Here is a 26,584-nt window from a genome sequence, read left to right as displayed (position 1 = left end):
GTTTTTTTCCTTTGCTTCAATTCTTTTCTTTTTTTCTTCCTCTCTTTCCTCTTTATTCATTTCCCTTTTTATCCATACCTTTTTATATTGTTCACTTGTTGCTAGTTTCCCTGTTTTGGATAAGATATTCTCAGCCGTAGTTTGTGACCTGAATTTAATCTTGATTGGTCTGGTCTTGTCTGTACTATATTTCCCTAGCCTGAATTTCTCTTCGATTTGTTTCATTATTTCTGGTTCATCTTCCTGAACTAATTCTAGTAAATTTCTTACTTTTTCATTTTCCTCTTTGATTCTTGTGGTTCTATCTGGGTTATGTTTCTCTTCCATTCCTAATATAATTATACATTTCTTTTTGTCTGCTAAGTCTCTTACTATATTCTCCTTCTGTCTCATCACTTTAATAACTGAGTTTTCAGTTTGTTCATTCATTTGCTGTCTGATTATGTCAGTGAATGCAACTTTGCTATTTTCTTGAATTTTTTTCCAACCCTCCTTGTTCTCCTTATTATTCTCCTTTAAGACTTTATTCTCATCTTTTACTTCTTTTAACTGTTTTTTTAATTCTTCAATTTCCTTAGTTAAGTTTTTGTTCGCCTTCTCTAGTTCTTCCAATTTTTCAACTCTTCGTATAATATTGTCAACATGACCGAACCTACGCTCCAAGTCCTCGATCATCTTCTAGTCTTGTCAGTCGGGGGGTGGGGGGGGGGGGTTTGTGTCCCCCCCCCACCCTCTTTAAATCCCTGGAAAATATTCTCATCACTTTCTACTGTATTGCTCTTATCTATACTTCTAATCTTTACATTTTTATTAGACATTTCATCGTCGCTCAGCTGATCGGGGGGCCTTTTGTTTACCTTTCGCCTGTCTGCCTGGGCCAAGTCTACTCCTTCCTCATTTCCTTCCATTTCCCTCAATAATCCCTCCCCCTTTCCTCTTTCCCTACTTTCCTACTACTCCACGAGCAATTTCCCCCCACCCTGTAAATACAATAGGCACTTCTCTTTGCGTTGGGATCCACAAACTTCAATTCTCTTCAGAACGTCTTCTAAGCCGTCCATTCGTTGAAGTGTGTGTGTGTGTGTGTGTGTGTGTGTGTGTGTGTGTGTGTGTGTGTGTGTGTGTGTGTGTGTGTGTGTGTATGTGTGTGCGTGTGTGTGTCACATGTGCATCTACCTATAGGAAAAATTGTGATAAGATAAGCATGCACAATAGTTTTCGATGTCTCTCCTTTGTAAACCTTTATAAAGGTTTCCAATATAGTTGGGGATTGCAGTGCGGCCGTGTGTGTGTCGTCTGAAACAAAAGTTCTTTGCTATTGGAAAACGAATTCTTCTGCTCTGAGGAATCTATAGTATTTCTGTTAACTATTTGCTTATCTTTTACATCGCGGTAGTTTTGCACTGGATGCCAGTAAAATGCCTGAAATCCTTATCCGATCACAGAGTGACTCGTATAGAAAATAACTGATAGCAAACTGTATTTTCCCAAATTTGTTAATTTGCAAAATGCATTCGATTTCTCCTCTGTAAACAAATTATTCTTTCGTTATCATTATATATATATATATAATATATATATATATATGTATATATATATTCATATATATATATATATATATATATATATATATATATATATATATATATATATATATATAAGATTGAAGGTGAAAGAAGTAGACGAGGAGATATGGGAGAATTTCTCGCCTTAACGTTTCGACCCGCAGGGTCTTGATCACAAAGCTAACAACTCAAACGTAACAGGATATTTTATACACGGACGGGTCATCTTATGGGACGCTTCGGAGAGCTTGTTATTTTATTTGCGTATTCTTTTATTATTAATAAGCTTGTGGCTTTTGCTAAACATATAAAGCCTTCTCTATGGTTAATGTTGTTATTAGTGTTGATATATGGTACCTCAATTGTCTTCCTTAGTTTCTTGGATGATCCTTTATTTAATACGGTTGTGTTGTTCCAGTCTGGAAGGTGACCATGTTTATCCACATGCATTACTATGGAGTTAGATGTCCTATGGGCTTTTACGTCATTTTTGTGTGCATTTATCCTTTTATCAAGTCCGCGACCAGATTCACCAAAATATGAAGAGGGACAGCTTTTACACGGGATTTTATAAACAACGCTGTTTTCGTTAGTGGGATTATTGTCTCTACGTGTTATCAAATGTCCTACTTTGGTGAATCTGGTCGCGGACTTAATAAAAAGATAAATGAACACAAAAATAACGTAAAAGCCCATAGGACATCTAACTCCATAGTAATGCATGTGGATAAACATGGTCACCTTCCAGACTGGAACAACACAACCGTGTTGTCTTAATAAAGATTTTATTGGCCATTTTATTAACAACGTATCATTTAAGATTTTATTTGACCCAACGGGTCACGGTTGATATAGTATATATTTATATATATATATATGTATATATATACATATATATATATATTATATATATGCATTCATATACTGTACATATATATGTATATATACATATATATATATATTTATAAATATATATATGCATATATGTATATATATATATATATATACATGATTTCAAGAAGTCTACAGCGACAATGGCGTTGTTGAGCTTATATTGAAGCTTTAATTTGTCTCGTGCAACAAATTTCTGTGCTGGTTCCAAATAGCTGAGGTGTCAAAAAAAAAAAAAGAGAGAGAGAGAGAGAGAGAGAGAGAGAGAGAGAGAGAGAGAGAGAGAGAGAGAGAGAGAGAGAGAGAGAAACCGCACCAAATGTCTTTTGGACACCTTCTCAGCTATTTGGAACCAGCACAGAAACTTGTTGCACGAGACAAATTAAAGCTTCAATATAAGCTCAACAACGCCATTGTCGCTGTAGACTTCTTGAAATCATGTATACAACATGGCCTCCTACCAATATATATATATATATATATATATATATAGATATATATATATATACATATATATATATAATATATATATATATATGTGTATATATATAATATATATGTATATATGATATATATGTATATATATACATACATATATAATATATATATGTATATATCTTTATTCAACCACAAACAACTTTTAATTCCATGCCATCGCAATCGAGACTGAAGAATCGCTCGATGGAGACATTTTGTTGGAAATTGAAACGTGGACGAGCCGAGGATTCGAACCCAGCTAACCCGTAACAAAGTTACAGTGACTTAAACCAATGCGCTATCAAGAGAGATATAAGTTGAGTACGACATACTTGGACATACTAGCTAAATGCAATATCATAGCGGAGGTGGGTTGAACGCGATATTTCGTGTAGATGTATGTAATTCGAGCATACAAATATAAGAAAATCGTACTCAACTTATATCTCTCTTGATAGCGCATTGGTTTAAGTCACTGTAACTTTGTTACGGGTTAGCTGGGTTCGAATCCTCGGCTCGTCCACGTTTCAATTTCCAACAAAATGTCTCCATCGAGCGATTCTTCAGTCTCGATTGCGATGGCATGGAATTAAAAGTTGTTTGTGGTTGAATAAAGATATCAATTGATCGCTGGGAACCATTCAGTGTAGATGTATAATCTATCCCACGTGCACATACTAGCTAAATGCAATATCATAGCGGAGGTGGGTTGAACGCGATATTTCGTGTAGATGTATGTAATTCGAGCATACAAATATAAGAAAATCGTACTCAACTTATATCTCTCTTGATAGCGCATTGGTTTAAGTGACTGTAACTTTGTTACGGGTTAGCTGGGTTCGAATCCTCGGCTCGTCCACGTTTCAATTTCCAACAAAATGTCTCCATCGAGCGATTCTTCAGTCTCGATTGCGATGGCATGGAATTAAAAGTTGTTTGTGGTTGAATAAAGATATCAATTGATCGCTGGGAACCATTCAGTGTAGATGTATATATGTATATGTATATATATATATATATATATATATATATATGTATATATATGTGTATACACACACACACACACACACAGACACACACACACACACACACATATATATATATATATATATATATATATATATATATATATATATATATATATATATATATATATATATATTGATATGATCACTTTCCACGGCGAGATGAAGTTTTTGTGTCTGAGTAGACGAGACTTGTGGTCTCCTTTAACCCTTTCGCTCCCAATGGAGAGTCATGGAGTTACTTGGCGTCACAGTTAATGAAGGGAAGACTACTATCCTATACCTGAGTAGTTAATTGAGATAGGTTGAACCCTGTGACCCAGTACTACCTGCCCCATGGCCTGGTTGTCGGAAAATAACCCACCTACACTGGTTTCCTGCCAGCGAGGCCGATCGCAGACTACAGTTGCAACACGCAGGTTGCATATCACATGGAGAACCTCAGGGATGATGTTTATGTTTAGGTGTATGATGTAGCAGTCTCCAAACACTTGGAAGTGTTTGGCACTCTTAAGGACCCTGAAGAACTGTGTAATACCTTTGGATGTGAAACTGAAAGCTACCGAGGATCCTCGGAGTCGAGGAGTGGTGTGGCGTAGTACGATAAACTTAGCAATATAGTTGTGAAATGTGTCGCCAGCCTGGCAGGGGACCTGAAGAAACATGGGACTCTGAAACAGCACACTAAAGACTTCTTGAGGAGGAGTAAGGAGAAGTATGTTAGAGAAATCTATGAGAATGTCGAGGACTAGGTTGGATAAGAACCTGCACTAATACGGGACTCTGAAACTGCGTACTAGATCTTTATTGAAGGAATAAGAAGAAATATGTTAACTGGCCCCTACACGATTAATATCATTGCGCAATTTTCCATATTGTACAATATTATTGACAGTGTAGGGAGAGCATTGAAGAGGCACTCGTTTTTGGCCTGTAGATCTGATATCTTCAATATTTTGTGCCATTCTTCAATACCATCCGTACACCGTTAATGATATTTTACAATACGAAAAATTGCGCAGTAATACGAGTATTCATCGTGTAGGGACCGCTTTAGGGGTCCGTACACCGTTAATGATATTTTACAATACGAAAAATTGCGCAGTAATATTGATCGTGTAGGGACCGCTTTAGGGGTCCGTACACCGTTAATGATATTTTACAATACGAAAAATTGCGCAGTAATATTGATCGTGTAGGGACCGCTTTAGGGGAATCACTGCTCGAGGGAAACCGTGGGGAATGATGTCGGCGTGTGAGTGAAGCGACACGCAACCCTCCCCCCTCCCCCGCGCGTTCCCGATTGGTGATGATAAATTAGCCACTTCGTTACGATGACACATTTCTTGAATTTGGCTCAACTCTTGCCAGATGATTTTACTTAGCTGAAGGTGTTGTGTATGAGAGATGCAAATTGCTTATCCATTTAATTATTTATTATTCTACTCCACTGTAGTTATTTGTTTCTTTACTTAATTACTTATTTATTTATCTATTTATCTATTTATCTATTCATCCTATTTAACCTATCATTTGTTTATTCACTTATGAATTTTCATTAACTACATTAGATGGGGGAAGACACAATGCATATCTGCAATCATAGAGGAACAAGTTTCAATATTCTTTTGCCTGCAGAGATTCGGAAAGACTTGACGTTGAAAATGTGTGGCAGTAATGAACTCTGTCCTGCCCGTTTACAAGTTTATCAGGTTATTCGTGAAAGCCCACGTTTTAACGCTTTCCTTCCGTGTCTGTGTCACTTTTCTCCTTATTTTGGCAAGATGCGGGCTATTCAGTTCATCTCCATGACAGGCAGGTAGCCCCACTCTCAGCTACAAAGGGCTTATAGCCTATGTCGATTAATTATATATTATTACACTTGGGCTCAGGGCAGTACTTTGTCCCTTGCTCTGCCTTGCTCTGCCTGTGAAGAAAATAAGAATGAAGGAGACTGCAAGAGACAATAAGGCTTACACTAGGCAGCTCCATGTCCATTGCCACCTGTCATTCCCATCCATAAAGTTGTCTAACCTTTTTTTAAAACAACAGGATACTTCAGCGTTGACCACTCTATTGGTAAGTCAATTCTTGCCTATTTCCTTCTTAAATCTAAATTTGTCCAATTCACAGTAAATCCATTACCGTGAGTCCTGCCCTGTTATCTTAATATGATGATCTTGTTTTCGTCACCTTTGTTAAAGCCTTTGATCCAATTGAACACCTCTATTAGACCACCCTGCACTCTGCGTCTTTCCAGAGAGTGTAAGTTAAGGTGCCTAATCCTGTCCTGGTAAGGTACACATTTCTGAGCCCATGTATCATTTTGGTCATTCTCCTCTGTACTGATTCTAGTGATTGATCAGTACAGAGGAGAATGACCGAAATGATATATGCTAAGCGCATTTGTAACAAAGGGACACTTATTGCTTTTGTTTTGTTCATCCTGATGTTAGACGACTTTATTCAGCTGCGTGGTATCGGGTACTGATTGCATAAATTCGATATAATCATTACTCTAGGGACTTGGTAACACCCCTGCGGATCAGAATCATGCAGCATACGCCAGGGAGCGCGATGCTTCTCTCACACGCCGGCGCCAGTCCCCACGGTCTCTCCTGGCAAGCTCCCGTGCAGTCACCCTTCCCACTCCAAACAACTCTCGACAGGCTTGATTAAATTTTCTCAGCCATGAGTTCTATGGACGTCCCCTTGGTCATTTCCATCGAGGATTCTTTTGTGGAAACAACCCTGTGAATGGAATCAACATCAGGGAAACATGCCAAATCTCTACATAGCCGGAGTTGACGTTCACGAATTATGCTGAAGATAACAGGCATAGACTGAGTCTCACAGTACAGGATCAGGTTTGATACAGTTATTTCAATGATATCCCTTGTATCTTGCACTTTCATTCGCATGAGACTCATGGCAATCTTCTTACACTCAAACAGAACATCCCAGTGTCGAAAGAGACCTCACTGCTTAAACATCACTAAATGCTTTGCTAAGCATAGACTGATGCTTAGATCGATAGCGTTGGGCGTTCCTATCAACATAATATAACCATCGAGACCCTTTAATGGGGGATTAAGGCGTTTGTGTCCGCCACGCCAAGACTTCATGGTCCTTGTAGTACAAATGTATAAAAGACAAGTATTGTTCGTCTAACTTTGATTAACCCTATTAACTCTCTCCACCTACAGAAGTAGATGAGGTGCATCGTCAGGAGGCGCATAACTGAAGCCTAAGCCGTCACCTTGACCCCTTTATGTGCTTTGGGGACTGTAGGGGCAAGTGACAATCATTGATGGAAACCAGAAAGTTGAAAGAGACTCGAACCCACAACCAGAAAGATGGAAGACACACTCGTCTCTGATTGCGTCAAGGCAGGGTCATGGCAAAAATGCTTTAACTCGGCCACTCATTCCCTTTATAAATGTGGTTAAGGCCTTAGTTTGAAAGGCAGCGAGGAGTTTAACCACACTTCAAGGAACGTCTTCTTACCGAGGGGTATATTTTGTCTTCTTCCTACTAACGCTAATCGATTTGAGTCAACTATGCGGTGCCTTTTCGGCAGCAAAGGGAGCAATGAAAAGGAAACATTTCTTTGCGCTGGGATGTTTCAGGATCTCACTCCCCAAGTGCGTTGAATTCCAGGCCAGAGCCTGTCTATCACAAATGGCATCCCAGCATCACGATTAGAGGAAAAACTCCTGCAGGAACTTTTCTGACGTTGCTATGAGGAATTTGATGCAATATGAGGAATGTGCCGTCACAGCGCGTTGATTCCCTTCTCCAGTTCCCCTCCCCGTCCCACCCCTCAAGCTATGGTGACATAGGTTTGATGTTAGTGACTCACGGTGGCTGCAACTTGCCCTAGACCTCGGAGTACGTAGGGCAAAGGTTACGGCTTCGGCTGCAGCTGCTGAACGTTTCCTGGTGTTAGAATAAACGGGGACAACAAAAACATATTTCGAACGCACGTGTTAACATTAGGTTAAGATATACCTGAACAACTTCACAACACACACACACACACACACACACACACACACACACACACACACACACACACACACACACACACACACACACACACACACACACACACACACACACACACACACACACACACACACACACACGTCAGTCGGGGTGGCAGCGAAATCTGGACTCCGGGGAAATCTTCAAAGTTACGAGGATCACAACGACAAGGAAGTGCCTGTGTTGTATTAATAGGGAAGGGGAAAGCTCGTGGTGTAGTGGGAAGGTGAAGAAAAAGGAGAAGGGGAGGGATTACTGAGGAAAATGAAAGGAAATAAGGAAGGGGACGAATGGGCCCAGGATCTTAGGAAAGGCGTAAACAAACGGGGGGCGGAATATACAGACGAACAACAAGCAGAGGTGTGAAGAGCAGAAATATAGATAATAGCAGCTCAATGGAAAGAGATGATAACTGCTTTTATGGATTTAAAGAGGGAGGAGGGGACAACCTCCCCCGACTAGTAAATCTAGAGGAGAAACTAAAAAAAAAAAAAAAAAAAAAAAAAAATGAACGAAGAATGGAAGGTTAGGTTTGACCAATTAACTCTAGTTGCCGAGAAAGTTGATAAACTGGAAGAACTAAAAAAAGAGAATAAAAATCTAACTAAAGAAATAGAATTAAAAAGACAGTTAAGAGAAGTAAAGGAAGAGAATAGAATGAGGAATTAAATAGGAATAATAAAGAAAATAAAGAGTCCATAACAAAAGAAGTAAGTGGTTGGAAAAAGGTACAGAATAACAAAATTGAATTTAGAGATATAGTGAAACAACAGGTAAAGGAACAAACTGAAGGCACAGTTATTAAAGTGATGAAAGACAAGGAGAATATAGTAAAAGACTTCGCAGATAAAAAGAAATCTATAATTATATTAGGGATGGAAGAGAAGTATAATATAAATAGGACTACAAGAATAAAGGAGGAAAAGGAAAAAGAATATAGTATATTAGAAGTAGTTCAAGAAGATGAACCAGAAGTAGGGAAACAAATAAAAGAATGTATAGGCTCGGGAAATACAATACTGATAAGACCAGACCAATTAAGGTTAAATTCAGGTCTCAAACGACAGCAGAGAATATCTTAACAAAAACAGGGAAACTAGCAGACAGTGAGCAATTTAAACAGATATGGGTAAATAGAGAAATGAATAAAGAGGAAAGAGGATGAGAAAGCAAAAAGACTAAAAGCTAAGAAAAAAAAAACGAGAAAAGAAGAGAGACAGAAAAAGAGAAATTCTATTGGAGAGTAGTGAATATGAAAGTGAGGAAATGGTTCATAGCAGAGAAAAATGGAAGGGGAACAGAAAACAGGATGAAAGTAACAGGAAATTAAAAGTGTCTTACACAAATATAGATGGATTAATAACAGGGAATTGTAGAGACAAAATTAAAATGTCCACTACCTTTCAGCAGTGTAGGACATGGTGTATATAATTGTTGGATTAGAAACAGAAAGATAAAACAAGGGGGTGGAGTTATGTTCCTGACTAAGAAGGATATCAATGTGAGGAATGTCATATATGGAAAGAATAGTGTAGAGATGATTACGATGGAAGTGGAGGACAACTACGATAGCTAAAATCTGTGAAAGAATGATCAAAACTAGATGGGTAAAACATTTGGGGAAAAAAAAAAAAAAACGTACTAAATCCAAGACAATTTGAATTTAGACAAGGACGATCATGCGCCACAAACTTAACGTGTTTCTATTCAAGACTAATAGATGTAATACAAGAAAGAGGTGGATGAGCTGATTGTGCATTTCTAGACCTGAAAAAAGCTTTTGATAAGGTGCCACATAAGAAGTTGCTTAAGAAATTAGAAACTGCAGAAGGAATACAGGACAAACTACTGAAGTGGATGGAAGACTTTTTGCAAGAAAGAAAAATGAGAATAGTGATAAGAGACAAACACTCTAATTGGGATGAAGTAATAAGTGGTGTTCCACAAGGAACAGTTCTGGCCTCAATAATGTTTGCTATATATATTAATGATATGGATGAAGGAATTGAAAGTTATATGAGCTTTTTTGCGGATGATGCAAAATTGCTGAAAAAAGTGAAGACTGAAGAAGATTGTGAGTCGCTACAGAGTGATCTCAATAAAGTATGGGAATGGAGTAGGAAGTGAGAGATGGAATTCAATATCAAGAAGTGTAGTATAATGGAATTTGGAAGAAGCAAAAAAAGAATAGTGGGATCATATAAATTGGTAGAAGAAGGAATAAAAAAGTAGAAAATGAGAAGGACCTGGGAGTCATTATTAAGAATAATATGTCCTCTGAGAAGCATATAAACAAAATTTCTGGAGAAACTTCTAATTTAATATGAACAATCAAAGTGGCTTTTACATACCTGGCCAAAGAAATGGTGAAGAAAATACTAGTTACTTTGATAAGACCAAGATTGGAATATGCAGCGACGATGCAGTCACCAAGTACAAAAAAAATGTATAAAAAAAACTTGAAAGAATACAAAGAGTAATTACAAAATTGGCGCCAACACTCTCAGAACTATCATATGAAGAGAGCAAAGGCATTAGAGCAAAGATGAGAGAGAGGAGACTTGATAACTATTTATAGAATCATGAAAGGCATAGAAACTATTGATAGAGAGGATCTAATAAAATGGAATAGTAGAAATACAAGAGGACACGGAAAGAGAATCAAGAAAGACAGTTATAGAAGAGATCTGAAAAAGAACAGCTTTCCCCACAGAGTAATAGACATTTGGAACAAGTTAGATGAGAAAGTGGTGTGTGCAAAAACAATACACGAATTTAAAAACAGTTTAGATAAAATGAGATATGAAGACGGGACATCACGAGCATAGCTCCCCTTCCCGTAAAATACAACTAGGTAAACACACACACGCACACACACACACACACACACACACACACACACACACACACACACACACACACACACACACACACACACACACACACACACACACGCTCATTCTTAGGACAAGAAATGCAGACAGTAGACTTGAATATTTAAATACCGCCTGTAGGCTTATTTTTTTTTTTTTTTTTTTTTTTTTTTTTTTTTATCTCCGTGACACCCCCGCCCCTTTTAGCGAGGGGTTACTGCCTGTCTTGATTAGCCCCGTTCCTTGACCGGAGGAGGCACTTCTTTCATTATGAATGGCACCACCAAGCCATTGTATTCCACCTTTGTAAATCCCTTGCGAGCGGCGTTAGACACTTTCAATGAACCCTTTTCGTGGTGGAAGAGTCAATTTAACCCTTACTCTGGTTTTTGCCAGACCATTCCATTCATTTCCGCGAAACCTCGGATCAGGAAAGAAGTTGACAGCAGAAACGAAATCGAGTTTATCCTATTTGAGTTGGACATATCTTTTGCGTGTCGCAATCCATCGGATCGGAGTGGATTTTATGCATTCTGATCCCGGATCAAGCCCAAAATACATGCAACATGTAATCAGTATTCACGCTGCCATTGGTGGGGTTCACAAGGGAAAACATATCATACATCACATTCAATATTTAGTTCGTGTTGTTGGTTGCTAGGTTTGTCCTTAGACCTTTTTCCTTTTATTTTCAAACGTTAATCATATGAGACACACGAGTCTTCATCCTATTGAATACTATACATATAATTTTACATTAATTGTTAACAATATTAGACAATATATAATGATACTACCCTGTAGCTGTGGAGGCAATTGTACACGTTTTCCTCTGGCCAACGCTAGACATTTTTATTCAGTTTAAGACAGGACTCCCAGGTTAAATGAATTAGCAGATTAAAGATAACTCTAAATTCATGCCTTAGTGGCGTTTGTCCTTTTTCAGTTACCTGTAAATATCCTGTTTTTCGTGTTGTTGTTTTTCAAGTATCACTCCATTCCTAATGTAATAAGTAATATGTTTAGAATGTAATTAAAAGAACGAATTCCATTACCAAGAACAAGAAGGATCGTTACAGAGTGTGGTGACGCGCCGCTGGTCAAAACCAGACGGGCAGTCACACATCTCGACCTAGGCTTATATACTGGTCATAGCTGGCAAGTGTAGGCAGCAAGGACGTCCGTGCTCACGACCAGCACCGCTAACACCTCCACCTTCTCTTCCACCGACTGCAAGAGTATGGCCTCCGTATCCTCCCGTCTAAGTGCTTCCTAGGAGTGTCATCGCTTGACTTCCTCGGACATCGTATCTCAACAGCAGGCCTGTACCCTCTCCCTCAGAAGGTGGACACCATCATAGACTTCCCACAGCCAACATCCGTCAAGATGTTGCGCCAATTCCTAGGGATTGTCAACTATTATCATATATTCATCCCCGATGCAGCCGCCAAACTCGCACCACTGAACGACCTCACCAAGAACCGTTCCAAGCGGTCGGTCGTACCCGTGAAGTGGTGTCCTGAAGCTACCCAAGCACTTGGGCAGGTCAAGGCTGCTATTCCGCAGGCTGCTCGCCTGTCCTACCCGGTGGCCCACGGCCCCACCTTCCTTACCACCGATGCCTCCTCCACATCGATAGGCGCAGTCCTCCAACAGAGTCAACGGACAGCTCCAGGCGATTGCATTCTTCTCCAAAACGACTGGATCCTTCTCAAATGCGCTATAGTGCATTCAACAGGGAGCTTCTGGCCATATATTCAGCCGTGAAGCATTTCCTCTATTTCTTAGAAGGCCGGCTATTTACGATCCTTACCGACCACAAACCGCTCACCCATGCACTGGACAGGATCTCCGACCACCACTCACCAAGAGTCTCTCGGCAGCTGTCATTCCTATCCCAATTTGATACTCACATTGAGTACATCAAAGGAGAGGACAACCAAGTCCAGAATTACCTCCAGCATCTTCCCTGATCTCCACCACGTCGACTACGCACGCATTGCCGCCTCCCAGGGTAACGACGAGGAACTCCGTCTCCTACGCCTGCATGGCACCTCCTCCCTGCAGCTCCGACAGCTCCCCAACACTCCTGTACCATTGTGGTGTGACGTATCTACAGGCGAACCCCGGCCATACATCCCCGCCTGTCATCATAAGGATGTGTTCTCGGCATTCCACGACCGTAGTCATCCTGGTATCCGGGCAACACAAAGTCTCCTCACGGATCGGGTCGTCTGGCCAGGCATCAACAAAGACATCAGAGAATGGACCCGCACCTGTCTTCCCTGCCAGTCTTCAAAGATCACGCGCCACGTCCACGCCCCACTCCAACGTTTCCCTACACCCACAACACGCTTCCAATCAATCCATGTGGATATTGTGGGCCCCCTTCCACCGTCCCGTGGCATGCGTTACCTGCTCACGTGTGTCGACGGGTACACCAGGTGGCCAGAGGCGATCCCTCTCCCGGATATATCTGCCGTGACAACTGCCCGTGATGTCCTCTCCGGTTGGGTATCCAGATTCGGCGCCCCCCACACCATTGTCACCGACAGGAGCTCCCAGTTCGAATCTGATCTCTGATCCAGAATGCTCAAGTTCCTTGGCACCAACTGCAACCGGACTACCGCCTACCACCCTCAAGCCAATGGACTAGTAGAAAGATTCCACCACCAGCTGAAGGAGTCACTCAAGGCACAGCAACCATCATGCAACTGGGCTGACGCCCTCCCCCTGGTGCTCCTCTCCACCGAGATGCTAAGCCAGATCGCATCTCCATCGACAGGCTTAAGCCAGCTTACCTTCCCCTTTCTTCCCCTACCAACGCTCCCCATCACCTCCAATTTCTCTTACAACATGGTCCTTACCCCTTCCCCACCACTGAGCAACGCCCCATATTGAGTGTTCCCCCCAAACCTCAAGACACCACCCCTCCCCCGGGACCACTCGTCTCTTCAGGCCACCTCTTTCCACCTGACTCCCCAACCCCACACAACCAGGCTCAGTCAGATTCCTCGCGGCACCCGCCCCCTCCATCACCCAGGCCAACCCTGCATCCCACCACCAGTGTTCCCCCCAGCCTCCAAGACCCTAATTTCCCTCCGAACTCACTCTCCCCTTCACTGCAATCATCCTCACCTAACCGTATATCCTCACAGCTCCATGCCCAGCCGGACCACCCTCGCCAACACAGCGACCACGCCTCCAGCACGCTGCCGCCGCCTTCTCCATCATCCAGGCCGTCCTCTCCGGAGATGCCATCTGATGGCACAATCACCCGTTCCGGTCGGGTGGTAAAAAGGCCGGCCCGATTCTGCCACATCACTCGCGTCTCGCCTTACCCTCCGCGGCGATCGCTTCCAAAGAGGGGGGGAGTATTGTGGTGACGCGCCGCCAGACTGACTGTCATATAATAATAATAAATGGCGATAGGGAAGTGAGAAGGTGTGGGAGCAAGAGGGGGGGAGGGGGTGAAAGGGGAAGGTAGAGTTTAAAAAGTGAAGGAAGTGTGAGTGTGATAGTGTGGGGCGGACCCACTTGCATGGTGTTTTTATTAAGTTATGCGGTCATCCTATCTATGTTCTAATAATAATAAAAAAAAAAATCCTATCTAGCTAATCATAGATACATATTTGGTATGAAGGAAGGACTCATTTTCTGTTGTAATTTTTGAATTGACTTTTAGGTTTTAATCGTGATTTTAATTCATTGTGATGTTATTTATGTGATTTAGTACAAGTCCTTCCTTCATTTTGCACAAATTATAATAAACATGTACAAGAGTTGGGAGCAGGTGTGATTATGTAAAGGCTTTGTGCCGTGAAAATTAGTTTAAGTTTTAGTTTAGGTTTTTATTTAAATTAAATGTATAATTAGTAGGAAATCGTGTCATACCACCCTGCCAGTTAAATCATATATATATATATATATATATATATATATATATATATATATATATATATATATATATATATATGTATATATATATGTATATATATATATATATATATATATATATTTTTTTTTTTTAAGGAAGGTTACGTTTGTTAGTTATTGGCTGATGTGCCATGTGAATTCTAGTACTATTGCGTTATCTTAAGTATTACAGACATATACACAGGATATGTGTGTTTGTGTGAGACAATGTGCCTTATGTGTTATCTTAATGTTTATTTGACGTTAAATCTTATATACCTAACCTTCATTTTTTTTTTTTTTTTTTTTGATCAGCTAGTGGCTGTGATTATGGCGGAAAGTCAGGATTTTAGCCCAATATAGTTTTTATTCTGGGCCAGTTTTTGTGGTCTTTTTTTCATGATTGTGGGGGTGGGGGTATTATATTATATGTTAGTATATTGTTCCATGCTTTGCTACTCAGACTGACTGTCATAGAATAGAATAGAATAGTGTCTACAGTGAAGGGGGATGGGGAGGGGGGGTGAGAGGAGAAGATAAAGTATAGAAAATGAAGGAAGTTGAGTGTTGAAAGTGTGGGGCGGACCCACTTGCATAGTTATTGTTTAGCATTTCGGTTTGGTCATCCTAACTCTAATCTAAATTAAGCTTCCTAGCTAGCTAAACAAGAACAAAGGTGCATAAGAATAAACATCAAAATAAAGAAAAGATGTGTGAAGGAAGTATGCGTTCTATTTCCTTAAAAGGTTTATGATTTAATATAAGAGTTGCTATTAGTTTGTAAATATATTGTTGCAAACTTCCTTCACGTGCATATTATTATATTTAAATATTGGTGGGGAACATGCGTGATTTTATTTTTTGGCTTTGTCACTGTGCCTTGAAGTTTGGTTAGTTGTTGATTATTATTGTGAAATTGTATCATTCATGTTCCCCCTGTGGTGGGGGAAAAGAATACTGCCACCAAGTTTTCCCACTTGGATCGTAAGAGGCGAGAAGAAAGGGACGGGGAGAGGGACTAGGCATCCTTCTCCCTGTAGCCCCAAGGGGCAATTACCTAAAATGAAAAGAAAAGGCATAAGGGGTGCTGGCGGGCCTCGGGCCAGCACCCTAAGGTTTGGGTCTTTTAATGTGCGTGGATGTGGTACAGATGAGAGTAAAAGGGAGGAGATAGGTAGTATGTTTGTGAGAAGAAAGTTGGATGTGTTGGCTTTGAGTTAAACTAAGTTGAAAGGGAAGGGTGAGTGTATGTTTGGGAGTGTAAGTGGGAGGTTATCAGGAGTGAAGAGAGGGCGAGGGAGGGAAGGGGTGGCTATTCTAGTAAGTGAGGAGATAGGTAAAGGGGTAGTGGAGTGGAAGGAGGTTTCCTCAAGGATAATGTGGATGAAGGTGAAACTGGGAAAGGAGATGTGGGTCTTTGTAAGTGCATATGGGCCGGGCAGTGAGAAGAGCATGGAAGAAAGGGAGGCCTTTTGGATAGATTTAAATGAGTGCATAGAGGATTTAGGAAGAAATGTCAATGTAATAGTACTGGGAGACCTTAATGCTAGAGTGGGAAATGGTCCAATCGATGGAGTGGTTGGGAAGTGTGGAGTTCCAGGAAAGAATCGTAGTGGAGAGTTGATGGTGGAAATGTGTCTAGAAAGAGAGTTGATGATAGCAAATAGAGTGTTTCGGAAGAAAGTCAAGCATAAGTACACATGGGAGAGGGTGGTGGATGGAAGGGTGGTAGATAGAGCGTTGATGGATTATGTAGTGGTAAATAGGATTATGATAGGAAGAGTTAAGGATGTACATGTGCTAAGGGGAGAGGGTGGGGGAATATCAGATCATTTTTTGGTGGAAGGTAAGTTGAGAGTGGAGGATAGATGGAGAAGGAGGAAAGGGACAAAAGGTAGGGAGGTTCTTAGAGTGAACTCCTTGAATGAAAAGGAAAAGGAGAAGGAGTACGAAAAGAAGCTGAAGGAGGAGTGGGAGGGAGTTAAGGATAGAGCAGAGATGGGTGTGGAGGAGGAATGGGGATGGTTCAAGGAGGGAGTCTTAAAGTGTGCAAGGATGGTGTGTGGAACAAGAAGGACAGGGGGAAATAGAAAAAAGGGTAGTGAATGGTGGGATGAGGAAACAAAGAAGGTTGTAGAAGAGAAGAAGCGAGCATTCACAGATTGGTTACAAAAGAGGACAGGGGAGTCATATGAGACGTACAAAGAAAAGAAAAGAGAAGTAAAGCAAAAGGTAAAGGAGGCAAAGAGGAGAGCAGATGTGAAATGGGATAGGAGTATGACAGAAAATTTTGAAAGTAATAAAAAGATGTTTTGGAAAGAAATTAAGAGAGGAAGAGGAGGCGAATCAAGTAGGGAAGAAAAGGTAAAAGGTACAGATGGAGAGTTGATAATGGAAGAATTGGCAGTGAGGGGAAGATGGGCAGAATATTTTAGGGAGTTGCTGAATGTGAAGGAGGATAGGGAGGGAAAGATAGCTGCAGTGGGAAATACGAAGAAAATGAGAGTGATGAGTGAGGAGAATGGAGGAGAAATAAGGAAGGATGAGGTGAAGGCAGTTGTAAAGATGATGAAAACAGGTAAGGCACCTGGTCTGGATGGATGTCATGCAGAATGTCTGAAAAAGGGAGGTTCAGTGATGGTGGACTGGTTGGTGAGATTGTTTAATGTTTGCTGGAGAGAGGGTAGAGTACCGGAGGACTGGAGTAGTGCCTGTATAGTTCCTCTTTACAAGGGAAAAGGGGACAAGTGTGAATGTAGTAATTTCAGAGGGATTAGCCTGTTGAGTGTAGTAGGGAAGGCTTATGGGAGAATCTTAATTGAGAGGATTAGGAGAGGAACAGAAGGAGTAATTGGTGAGGAACAGTGTGGATTTAGGACGGGTAGAGGTTGTGTAGATCAGATCTTTGTGGTAAGACAGATATGTGAGAAAGCTATAGGAAAAGGGAAGGATGTTTTTTGGGCTTTTATGGATCTGGAAAAGGCTTATGATAGGGTAGACAGAAAGGCACTGTGGGAGGTTATGCAGATTTATGGGATAGGAGGAAAGCTTTTGGGAGCTGTCAAGAGTTTTTATGTGAGTAGTAGAGCATGTGTTAGGATTGGAAATGGAGAGAGTGAGTGGTTTGAAGTAAAGGTGGGACTTCGTCAAGGATGCGTTATGTCGCCCTGGCTGTTCAACTTATACATGGATGGGGTGGTGCGAGAGGTGAATGCTAGGGTAGTGAGTCAGGGATTGGAGATGGTTAAAGAAAATGGAGAAAAGTGGGAGGTGAGCCAGCTGTTGTTTGCAGACGACACTGCGCTTGTGGCAGGGTCAGAGGAGGGATTGAGGAAGCTGGTGGCAGAGTTTGGGAGAGTATGTGATAGAAGAAAGCTAAAGATAAATGTGGGTAAAAGTAAGGTGATGAGATGTACAAGGGGTGAAAGTGGCAGTAGACTGGAAGTGAACATTAAGGGAGAGCGACTGGAGGAAGTGGATAGTTTTAGATACTTGGGTGCAAGTGTAGCAGGAAAAGGTGGAGTGAAGGTGGAGGTAGAATGTAGATTGAGAGAAGCGAGTAAATGCCTTGGTGGTTTAAAGAGTGTAATGAGAAATAGACATTTGGGAATGGATGCGAAGAGGAGACTGTATGAAGGAGTGATTGTGCCAACAGCACTGTATGGGGCAGAAACGTGGAACATAAGAGAAGAAGAGAGAAGGAGTTTGAATGTGTTTGAGATGAGGTGTCTGAGAAGTATGGTGGGGGTTACTAGGCTAGATAGAGTGAGAAATGAGGAGGTGAGGAGGAGAACAGGGGTGAAAAAGGATTTGGGAGATAGGGTTGATGAAAGAATATTAGGATGGTTTGGACACATGGAAAGAATGAGTGAAGAAAGACTAGTAAAAGAGGTATGGAAGGCAGATGTGGAGGGAGTGAACATGAGGGGACGTCCTAGGATGAGGTGGATGGATGGGGTGAAGGGGGCTTTGGGGAAGAGGGGAATGTCTGTTGAGGAAGGAAGGGAGAGGACGGAAGACAGAGGTGAGTGGAGAATGGTTGTATATGGATGATGTTGTGACTGCATGAGGAGGAATGGGCGGGGGGGTGGGGGGTGGGGTAGTATGTGTGAGTGAATTTTGACGCAGCCCGAAGGGATTTCTCCCCGTCCTCTCCTTATATGCAAAGGGGGACGGAGAGGGGGGGTCGCCGATTAAATGAAGCGGCCTTGCTGTGGATGTACTGTGTCTTGCGACACTGCTTCTGACCCAGGGCGGTGGGCAGGGTGCAGGGATGACCCGTCATCCAGGAGGTGCTCAGATGAGAGGAGGGGTGGGAGGGGTGTGGAGTGTATTTAGGGATGAAATGGGTGGGAGTGTTTTTATGCCTTTCCCTTTTTGGCTACCTCCCTTGGAAGGGGGAAAAAGCCTTGGTATATGTATGTATGTATATATTTATATATACTCATTTATATATATATATATATATATATATATATATATATATATATACATATGTATATATATATATTTTTTTTTTGGGGGGGAGGGATATGTGTGTTTATGTGAGGCTAATGTGACTTGTGGATCTATTTGTTAATACTACGTTAATTTTTTGCACACGTATCCTAGTGGATACGTGTGTTTGTAGGAGGCTAATGTGCCTTGTGAGATCTATAATTCTTATTACGTTAAGTCTTTCACACGTATCCTTTCGTTTTTGTTGTTGTTGTTGTTTTTTCAGCTAAGGGGAAAGGTTAGGGTCTTAACCAAGAGTGTTTTTTAATCGTGGCCACCATTTGTGGTCTTGTGTTCTTTTGGTGCTTGTTGGGGGCGGTGGTAATGTGTTGTTTTCTAGAATGGTATCCCAGGCTTTACTGCTCAATCTTATTAATCTTTCGTGTATTGTTTCTAGTTTTGTTGTTTTGTGAAGTTGCTGTGTGGTTTCTAAGTAAGGGGGTTTGTGTTTTAGTATTTTTCGTATTGTTTTGTTTTGTAGTTTTTGCATTTTCTTGATGTCTGTAGGTGTGCTTGTGACTGTAATTATAGGAGGGTATTCAAGTTGTGGTCGTGCTAGTGTCTTGTATAGCTGTATTTGTGTTTTTGTGTTGAGTCCTCGGAAACGTCTTAGTCTGTTTAGTGTGGTTTCTGTTGTTCGTATTCTGTTTTTGATGTGGTTTTTTTTTTTTTCCTTGTGATGTTAAGGTGAGACCTAGGATGTGTGCTTGTTTATTGTATGGTATTATGGTGTTGCTAATCTTGATTGGTGGTGGTTGTCGTGTTGAAATGGCTAGGAGTTGGAATTTTTTTGTGTTAGTTGATATTTTCCATTGTTTTTCGTAGGTGTTTTTTTGTGTATTTCGTATTGTGCTTTGCTGGCAAACATTTGTTTTGCTGTGGTGTTTGGGTAGGTAATGATTTGTGTGACATCGTCTGCATATTGTTTAGTGTAGCTTCCGTGTGATGGTGGAGGGGTGTCTGCCGTGTATAAGTTAAATAGTGTTGGAGAAATGACGCTTCCTTGTGGTACTCCACTATGGAGTGGGAAAGCTGGTCAGGTGTATTGATTTATTATAATTTTCGCTGTTCTGTTGTCGAGGAAGCTACATAGTATTTTTGTGATGGTGTCAGTAAGTTGTGTTTGTAGTATTTTGTATTGAAGACCTTCGTGCCAAACTTTGTCGAAGGCCTTAGAGATGTCTCTTGATATAATTATGCATGCTTGTTTGTGTCTTTGTGTGTCTGCTATTGTTTCGTATAAGGTGGCGAGTGCGGTGTGTGTTCCCTTGCCAGGAGTGAATCCGTGTTGGTGTGGGTTTAACATGTCGTGGTCGTGTAAGTGTGCCATTAATCTGTTTGTAATGATTCTTTCGAATATTTTCCCTGGTGTTTCGAGTAGTGAGATGGGTCTGTAGTTTTGTGTTAGTGTTGTGTCTTTGTTTTGTTTAGGTATGAATGTGATTATTGAGTTTTTAAATTTTTGAGGAAAGTATCCTAGGCTCAGTGTCTCGTTGAATATGTCTGTGAGTATTTGTTTTGTTATTTTTGGTGTGTGTGCGAGTATTTGTTTGGTGATTCCGGATTCTCCAGGTGTTTTGTTTTTTGTGTGTTTTATTATGCTTGTGACGTCTTCGAGTTGTATGAATTGGGTAATGTAGTTGTCGGTGTTTAGTCTGTTTAGGTCTATGTTTGTGTATGGTTGTGTGTGATGGAGGTGTTATGTTATGAGGGTGAGTATTTTTGTTTCGTGGTTTGTGTCAAAATGCGTGTTTTCCTCTGGTGTGATTTGGAATATGTTTTGCCATACTTGTCTGAATGCGGTTTCTTTGTTTTTGTCGTCGTGTAATTTGTCGTTGTTGTGTATAATGTATGGTGTGTTGGGGGTGTTGGATCCTAAGAGTTGTTTTATTTTGTTCCAGAATTCTTGTGGTTTTTTGGGGTTGAATTTGATGTTTGATATTATGTTGTTCCATGTGTCTTCGTAATTTTGTTTGCTTTCTTCAAGTATTAGTGTTTGTATTTGTCTGATTGTTTTCATTGTGTGTAGGGTCCAGTTGTTTTCAAGTGTGGCTTTGTTTTTTATGTAGTTTGCCTGCCGTATTAGTTGTTTCAGTTTTTTGGATGTCTTGGGTGTAGGGATTTGTTTCTGTCGTGTTATTGGTATGCTTTGTGTGATTGCGTCGTTTATGAGTTTGTACCATATGTTTACTTTGTTGTCTATGTAATTTGTGTCTTTTGTTTGGGTGTTTGGGTTTTGTTTTTCTGTGGTCATGTATTCGTTTGTTGTTGTTTCTAATATTGTTTGGAATTTTTTCCAATCTGCTTGTTTGTATGATAGCTTGGGTTGTGTGGGGATAATGATGGCTGTGGTGGAAAGTGTGAGGTTGAGAGATATGTGATCTGAAGATGTTATGTCTCCAGGGTGTATTCTGTATGTAAGGTGGTGGTGTCTGTTGGTGAAAATCATGTCAGGGTTGCTTGTTCCTAAGGGAGTTATGGTTGTGGGGAAGTCTGGTCCGAGGAAGGTGAGATGGTTTTGTGTTATGAGGTGATGTATGCTTTTTCCTATTTGATTGTTGTATGAGTGGATTAGTGTTTGGTGTTTTGCGTTGAGGTCTCCTGTAATGTATGTTGGTTGTGGTTTTTGTGTAATTTTCAATATGTCTTGTTTTGGTATGTATGGTCTGCGTGGTGGAATGTATAGTGTGGCTATGATAATGGGTCCTCTGTGTCTATTTCTATTGCAAGTGTGTCTTCTTCAAAGTCGTCTAGAAGTTTGTGTTTTATGTTCTTTTTTATGGATATAGCTATGCCTGCATTGTCTTCGTTGTATGTGTTTTTTTGTGTATGTGTTGTAGTTAAGTATTTTGACTGCGTGTTTTCCAATGGAATTGAGTAGTAAGATGTCAAGTGAGTGTGTTAGGTAGTAGTTGCTTAGTTCGTGTTGTCTGTGTGTAGTCCAGGATTACAAAGGATTACAAAGGCGGAGCATGCCGACAGGAGACCTTTTGATCCATATCTAGGTCGGATGCGAAAAAAAAAATCATATTAATAATAAAACAATAAATAAAAACTATAATAATGTAAATAACAAATAAAATACATAAATAAATACATAGGTATAGTTGAATAATAAACAAACAGGTAAATAGTAAATAATAATAGATTGACATATAACTAATAATAAATGAAAATCAGACAGACAAATGATAAAAAAACAAAAACAAATAATATAAGATAAATTATAATCATTACAGCATCTTACTTAGGTATTTATCTAAATGATTCTTAAAGCTTCGAACTGAACTACATTGCACTACCTGTGCAGGAAGTTTATTCCATTCATTACCTACACGGTTGGCAAAGCTGTTTCTACCTACTTCCAAATTGAATCTATTTTCGGACAGTTTGAGACCATTGTTTCTTGTCTGATTCTCATTCAATGTGAAAATTTGGTCACTTTTGATGTTGTCAATTCCCTTTAAAATCTTAAAGACCTGTATCAAGTCACCTCTGAGTCTACGCTTTTTTAGGGAAAACAGATTCATGTGTTTTAGTCGATTTTCGTATGATTTATTTTTGATATTTGGAATCAGTTTTGTGGCTCGCCGTTGTACTTTTTCCAGTCTGTCAATGTCTTTAATGAGATTCGGTGACCATACAGAAACAGCATGTTCCAAATGTGGACGAACTAACGATATATATAGCTTGTTAATGAGTGATGTACTTTTGAAATCAAAAGATGGCGCAATCAGTCCCAGAATCTTATTTGCTTTCTCAGAGACTGAAATACACTGCTTGGATGATTTGAGGTCGTTACTGATAATTACGCCGAGATCTTTTTCACTATCCACTTTTGTTAACGAATTTCCAAATAACTTGTAATCGTACTTACTGTTATTTTTACCTATGTGCATTACCTTGCATTTACTTGTGTTAAATTTCATTAGCCACTTTTCAGACCATTGCTGTAATTGATCTAAATCTTCTTGAATATCTAATTGGTTTGAGTGATCATTTGCCACTCCGCACAGTTTTGTATCATCAGCAAATTTGGAAACAGTAGATTTTAGTCCATGGTCTATATCATTTATATATACTATGAATAGAAGTGGCCCAAGAACGGAACCCTGAGGAACTCCACTTGCAACATTATTCCATCCAGAAGTTTTTCCATTTAAAACAACTCTCTGTTTTCGACCATTCAACCAATTACTAGTCCAACCTAATAGGCTACCACTTATTCCATGCAAAGCTAATTTAGTAAGTAGTCTTTCGTGTGGGACGTTATCAAAAGCTTTTGCAAAGTCTAGATATATTAAATCTATATTGTTTCTTTTGTCATAATTCGAGATAACTGTGTTGTAGAATTCGAGTAAGTTAGTCACGCAAGAACGTTTCCGTCTGAAACCATGCTGGCTATCATTTATCAAACGGTTACTTTCTAAATGATGTTCGATAGCATCTCTGATGATAGTTTCCATTATTTTTCCTACGATTGAAGTAAAACTTATAGGCCTATAGTTATTTGGTTTCTTTTTGTCACCTTTTTTGAATATGGGAGTAACGTTAGCTAGCTTCCATTCTCTTGGGACATCTCCGGATATGATGGATTTCTTGAAAATAATTTCTAATGGAATAACAATCTCATTTTTCATTTCCTTTAAGATTCTTGGATGCCAACCGTCAGGCCCTGGTGTTTTATTAACTTTGAGTTTGTCTATACACCTTTTAATTTTTTCTTTTGTTATATTTACCGTAGTGAGTAAGTTTACCCTGGACTTTTCACAGGTTTCAGTTTGGAATTCACTTTGAGGTGTTTCGTTTACGAATACCGAGCTAAAATAATTGTTTAAGATATTACACATTCCTTCATTTGAATATTCAAGTTGACCGTCAGCAGATAATAGTGGACCAATGTGATTCCTAACAACCTTTTTATCTCTAATGTAACTATAGAATTCTTTGGGATTCTCTTTGGATTTTTCAGCGATGTTCATTTCGTATTGTCGTTTTCTTTTTCTTATTGTCTTTTTTAAATCTCTCTGTATTGATATATAACTTTCATAGTCATTAGATGCACCCGAGTACTTATATTTCTTATAAGCCTGTCTCTTTTTAGCAATACTTTTTTCAGTTTCTTTGTCGAGCCACTTTGGGCGAGCATGATTTGGGGGACGTCTGTCCTAAAAGGAATGTAAGTTTGAATCATCTTAGTGAGCGTATTTTGAAATTTTTCCCACATCTGATCTACATGTCTTTCGTTTAATTTTGCCTCCCAATCTGTAAGCTGAAGCTCCTGACGTAGTCCTATGAACTGAGCTTTACTGAAATCGGGTATTTTAGAAACACAAGTTATGTTGCATTATGTGTATCGTGTTCATGTGTGTTTGCTTTATTGACAGTTGACTGTCCAGTGTGGTGTATCTGTTGCTTTTTGTTTACGTGTTTCGTAATATCCTTGTTTTGTTTTGTTTTTTGTATCTTACTTCGGTCAGTCTTTGTATGGGTGCTTTGTTCAAGTCTATCAGTCTTTGTTTTATTATTGTTTCTACTGTTTCTTCTGGTATTTCCCTGGTGTAGATGTATTTGATTTTGCCTGCTTGTAGGAGTGTGTGCGTGTTCTGGTGTATTGTGTCGTCTGTCATGTCATTGGTGTCTGGTGTTATTATTTGTATGGGTACATTTTCTTGTTCAGTTTTCTTTGCTTTGGAGGGTTGTTCTGTTTCCGATGTGTGTTCTGAGGTGTGTGGCCTTTTGTTACGTTGTTCTTCTGTTTCTATGTCTTCTTGTTCTGTGTGGGAGTGTTTAGTGTTGTTTATCATGTTATTTATTGCTGTTGAATTGATTACTGTAGGTGGAATGATTACGGTGGGGAGTCCATTTGCCTTGTAAAATTCGTCTATTGTGTGTTGGTAAGTGCCTGGTATAGCTGCTTCTGTGATGTTTGCGTGAATGATGGCGGTGTTAATGACTGTTAAGTGTTTAAGTGTTATGGGGTTGGGTGTCGGTGTGGATGTAGATTGAGCAGTATTGCCTGAGGTTGCTGTGGCGTATGAGGTGTTTATGTGTGTGGTTAGTTGTTGCTCCTTATTTTCTTGTGTCTTCTTCTTGATGAGTTCCTTCTTGACAGGGCATCTTGCAGCGTATGTGGGATGATTTTGTCCACAGGCGATACATTTCTTGATAGCATTATGACAATTATTTACTCTATGTTCTGTTGAGCAACATCCAGAGCAGATAGTGTAGGTGTCAGGTCGTGTACATTGTCTGAGTGTATGTTCGTAAGAATAGCATCGGGTGCATTGTGGAATTTGTATGTATATTTCTTGGTTAAGGGCGTGGGGGGGGAATGACTGGCTGAAGATTAAGAGTCCTGTTTCAGTACTACGTTTGACCATAGCTGACGTTTCCATTTTGATTTTCAGGATGCTTCTTGTATTTGGTACCTTGATGACGTTTATTACTTTCACGTTGTTGAGTCTCTCTATTTCGTGTTTTATATCTTCTGGGTCTTTCTCGGAAATGTGGTCGTCTACCTACTTGATCACGAGGGTTTTCTTTGCGTTCAGTTCTGGTGGGTCGGTAATTTCCAAACCTTCTTTTGTGAATGCCGTTTTAGAGGATTTTTTTGATGAGCTTTTCGATGATTGTATGCAGGGTCCATTGGTGTAAAGTTTGTGTATGTGGATGTTTAAGTTGGTTAGGGTTTTCCAGATTAGGTGTCTTTTACTGGAGCCGGGCGTAGGCCGGCTTTCTCTAATCTTTATCCTGCCCATTGCGCCGAAGCGCATTGGGCTTTTAAGAGTGTAAGTGTGTTTGGATTAGTGTGTATGTTAACGTTAAGAAAAGAGGAATAAGGAAAAAGGAATATGGTGTAGGGGAGGGGGGGTTCCAGGGGTTCGGTCTATTCTCGCGTAATTGAGTGGCTGGCGACGGTTAGGGGAAAGCGGCAGCGTGGGCTGGTACCCGTGTGTCTATTGGTAGCGTTGGAATTGGCTCGGTCGCAGAGTTATCGCGGCCTATGCCGGGTCCGCTATAGGAGCGGGAAACCGGGAGGGGGGTTCCCTTCCCCACCAGTCGACTGAACAAGTTTTGCAGACCACAGGGGCTATGTTCAGTCGAAAGGGGGGTTATCAAGGGCATAAGCCGTCAGAGCGAGAGGCGAAGAGAATGCCCTTAGCTCGGGTAACGGCGTTGGAGAAATCTTCGTTGGTGCACGTTGGGAGGTAGCGATCACACGTCCTTCCTCGGTGGTGTCCGAATTATCTCTCTCTCTCCAAGCTCCTGACTGTCACACATTTCTGTTCTG

The 26,584-nt window shown here is 40.3% G+C and overlaps 1 protein-coding gene across 5 annotated transcripts in view; it reads left to right on the top strand.

Annotated features, from left to right (window-relative positions):
• Positions 1-26,584, top strand: part of LOC143026659 (uncharacterized) — a 144,814-nt gene that overhangs the window by 81,938 nt on the left and 36,292 nt on the right. The window contains exon 4 of one of the 5 annotated variants that reach the window (XM_076187424.1): positions 14,037-14,720. The exons of the other annotated variants lie outside the window; for them this stretch is intronic. Coding sequence (XP_076043539.1) covers positions 14,037-14,143 — 107 coding nt within the window. The 3' untranslated portion in view covers positions 14,144-14,720. Of the gene's footprint in view, positions 1-14,036; positions 14,721-26,584 lie in introns of those variants that run through there. 5 annotated transcript variants of the gene reach the window in all.

Source organism: Oratosquilla oratoria, chromosome 6, assembly GCF_046742065.1.
Source record: "Oratosquilla oratoria isolate Oo_2021 chromosome 6, ASM4674206v1, whole genome shotgun sequence".
Taxonomy (NCBI): domain Eukaryota; kingdom Metazoa; phylum Arthropoda; class Malacostraca; order Stomatopoda; family Squillidae; genus Oratosquilla; species Oratosquilla oratoria.
The sequence above is the reverse complement of the archived record's forward strand: the minus strand, read 5'-3'. Positions and strand labels throughout refer to the sequence as shown.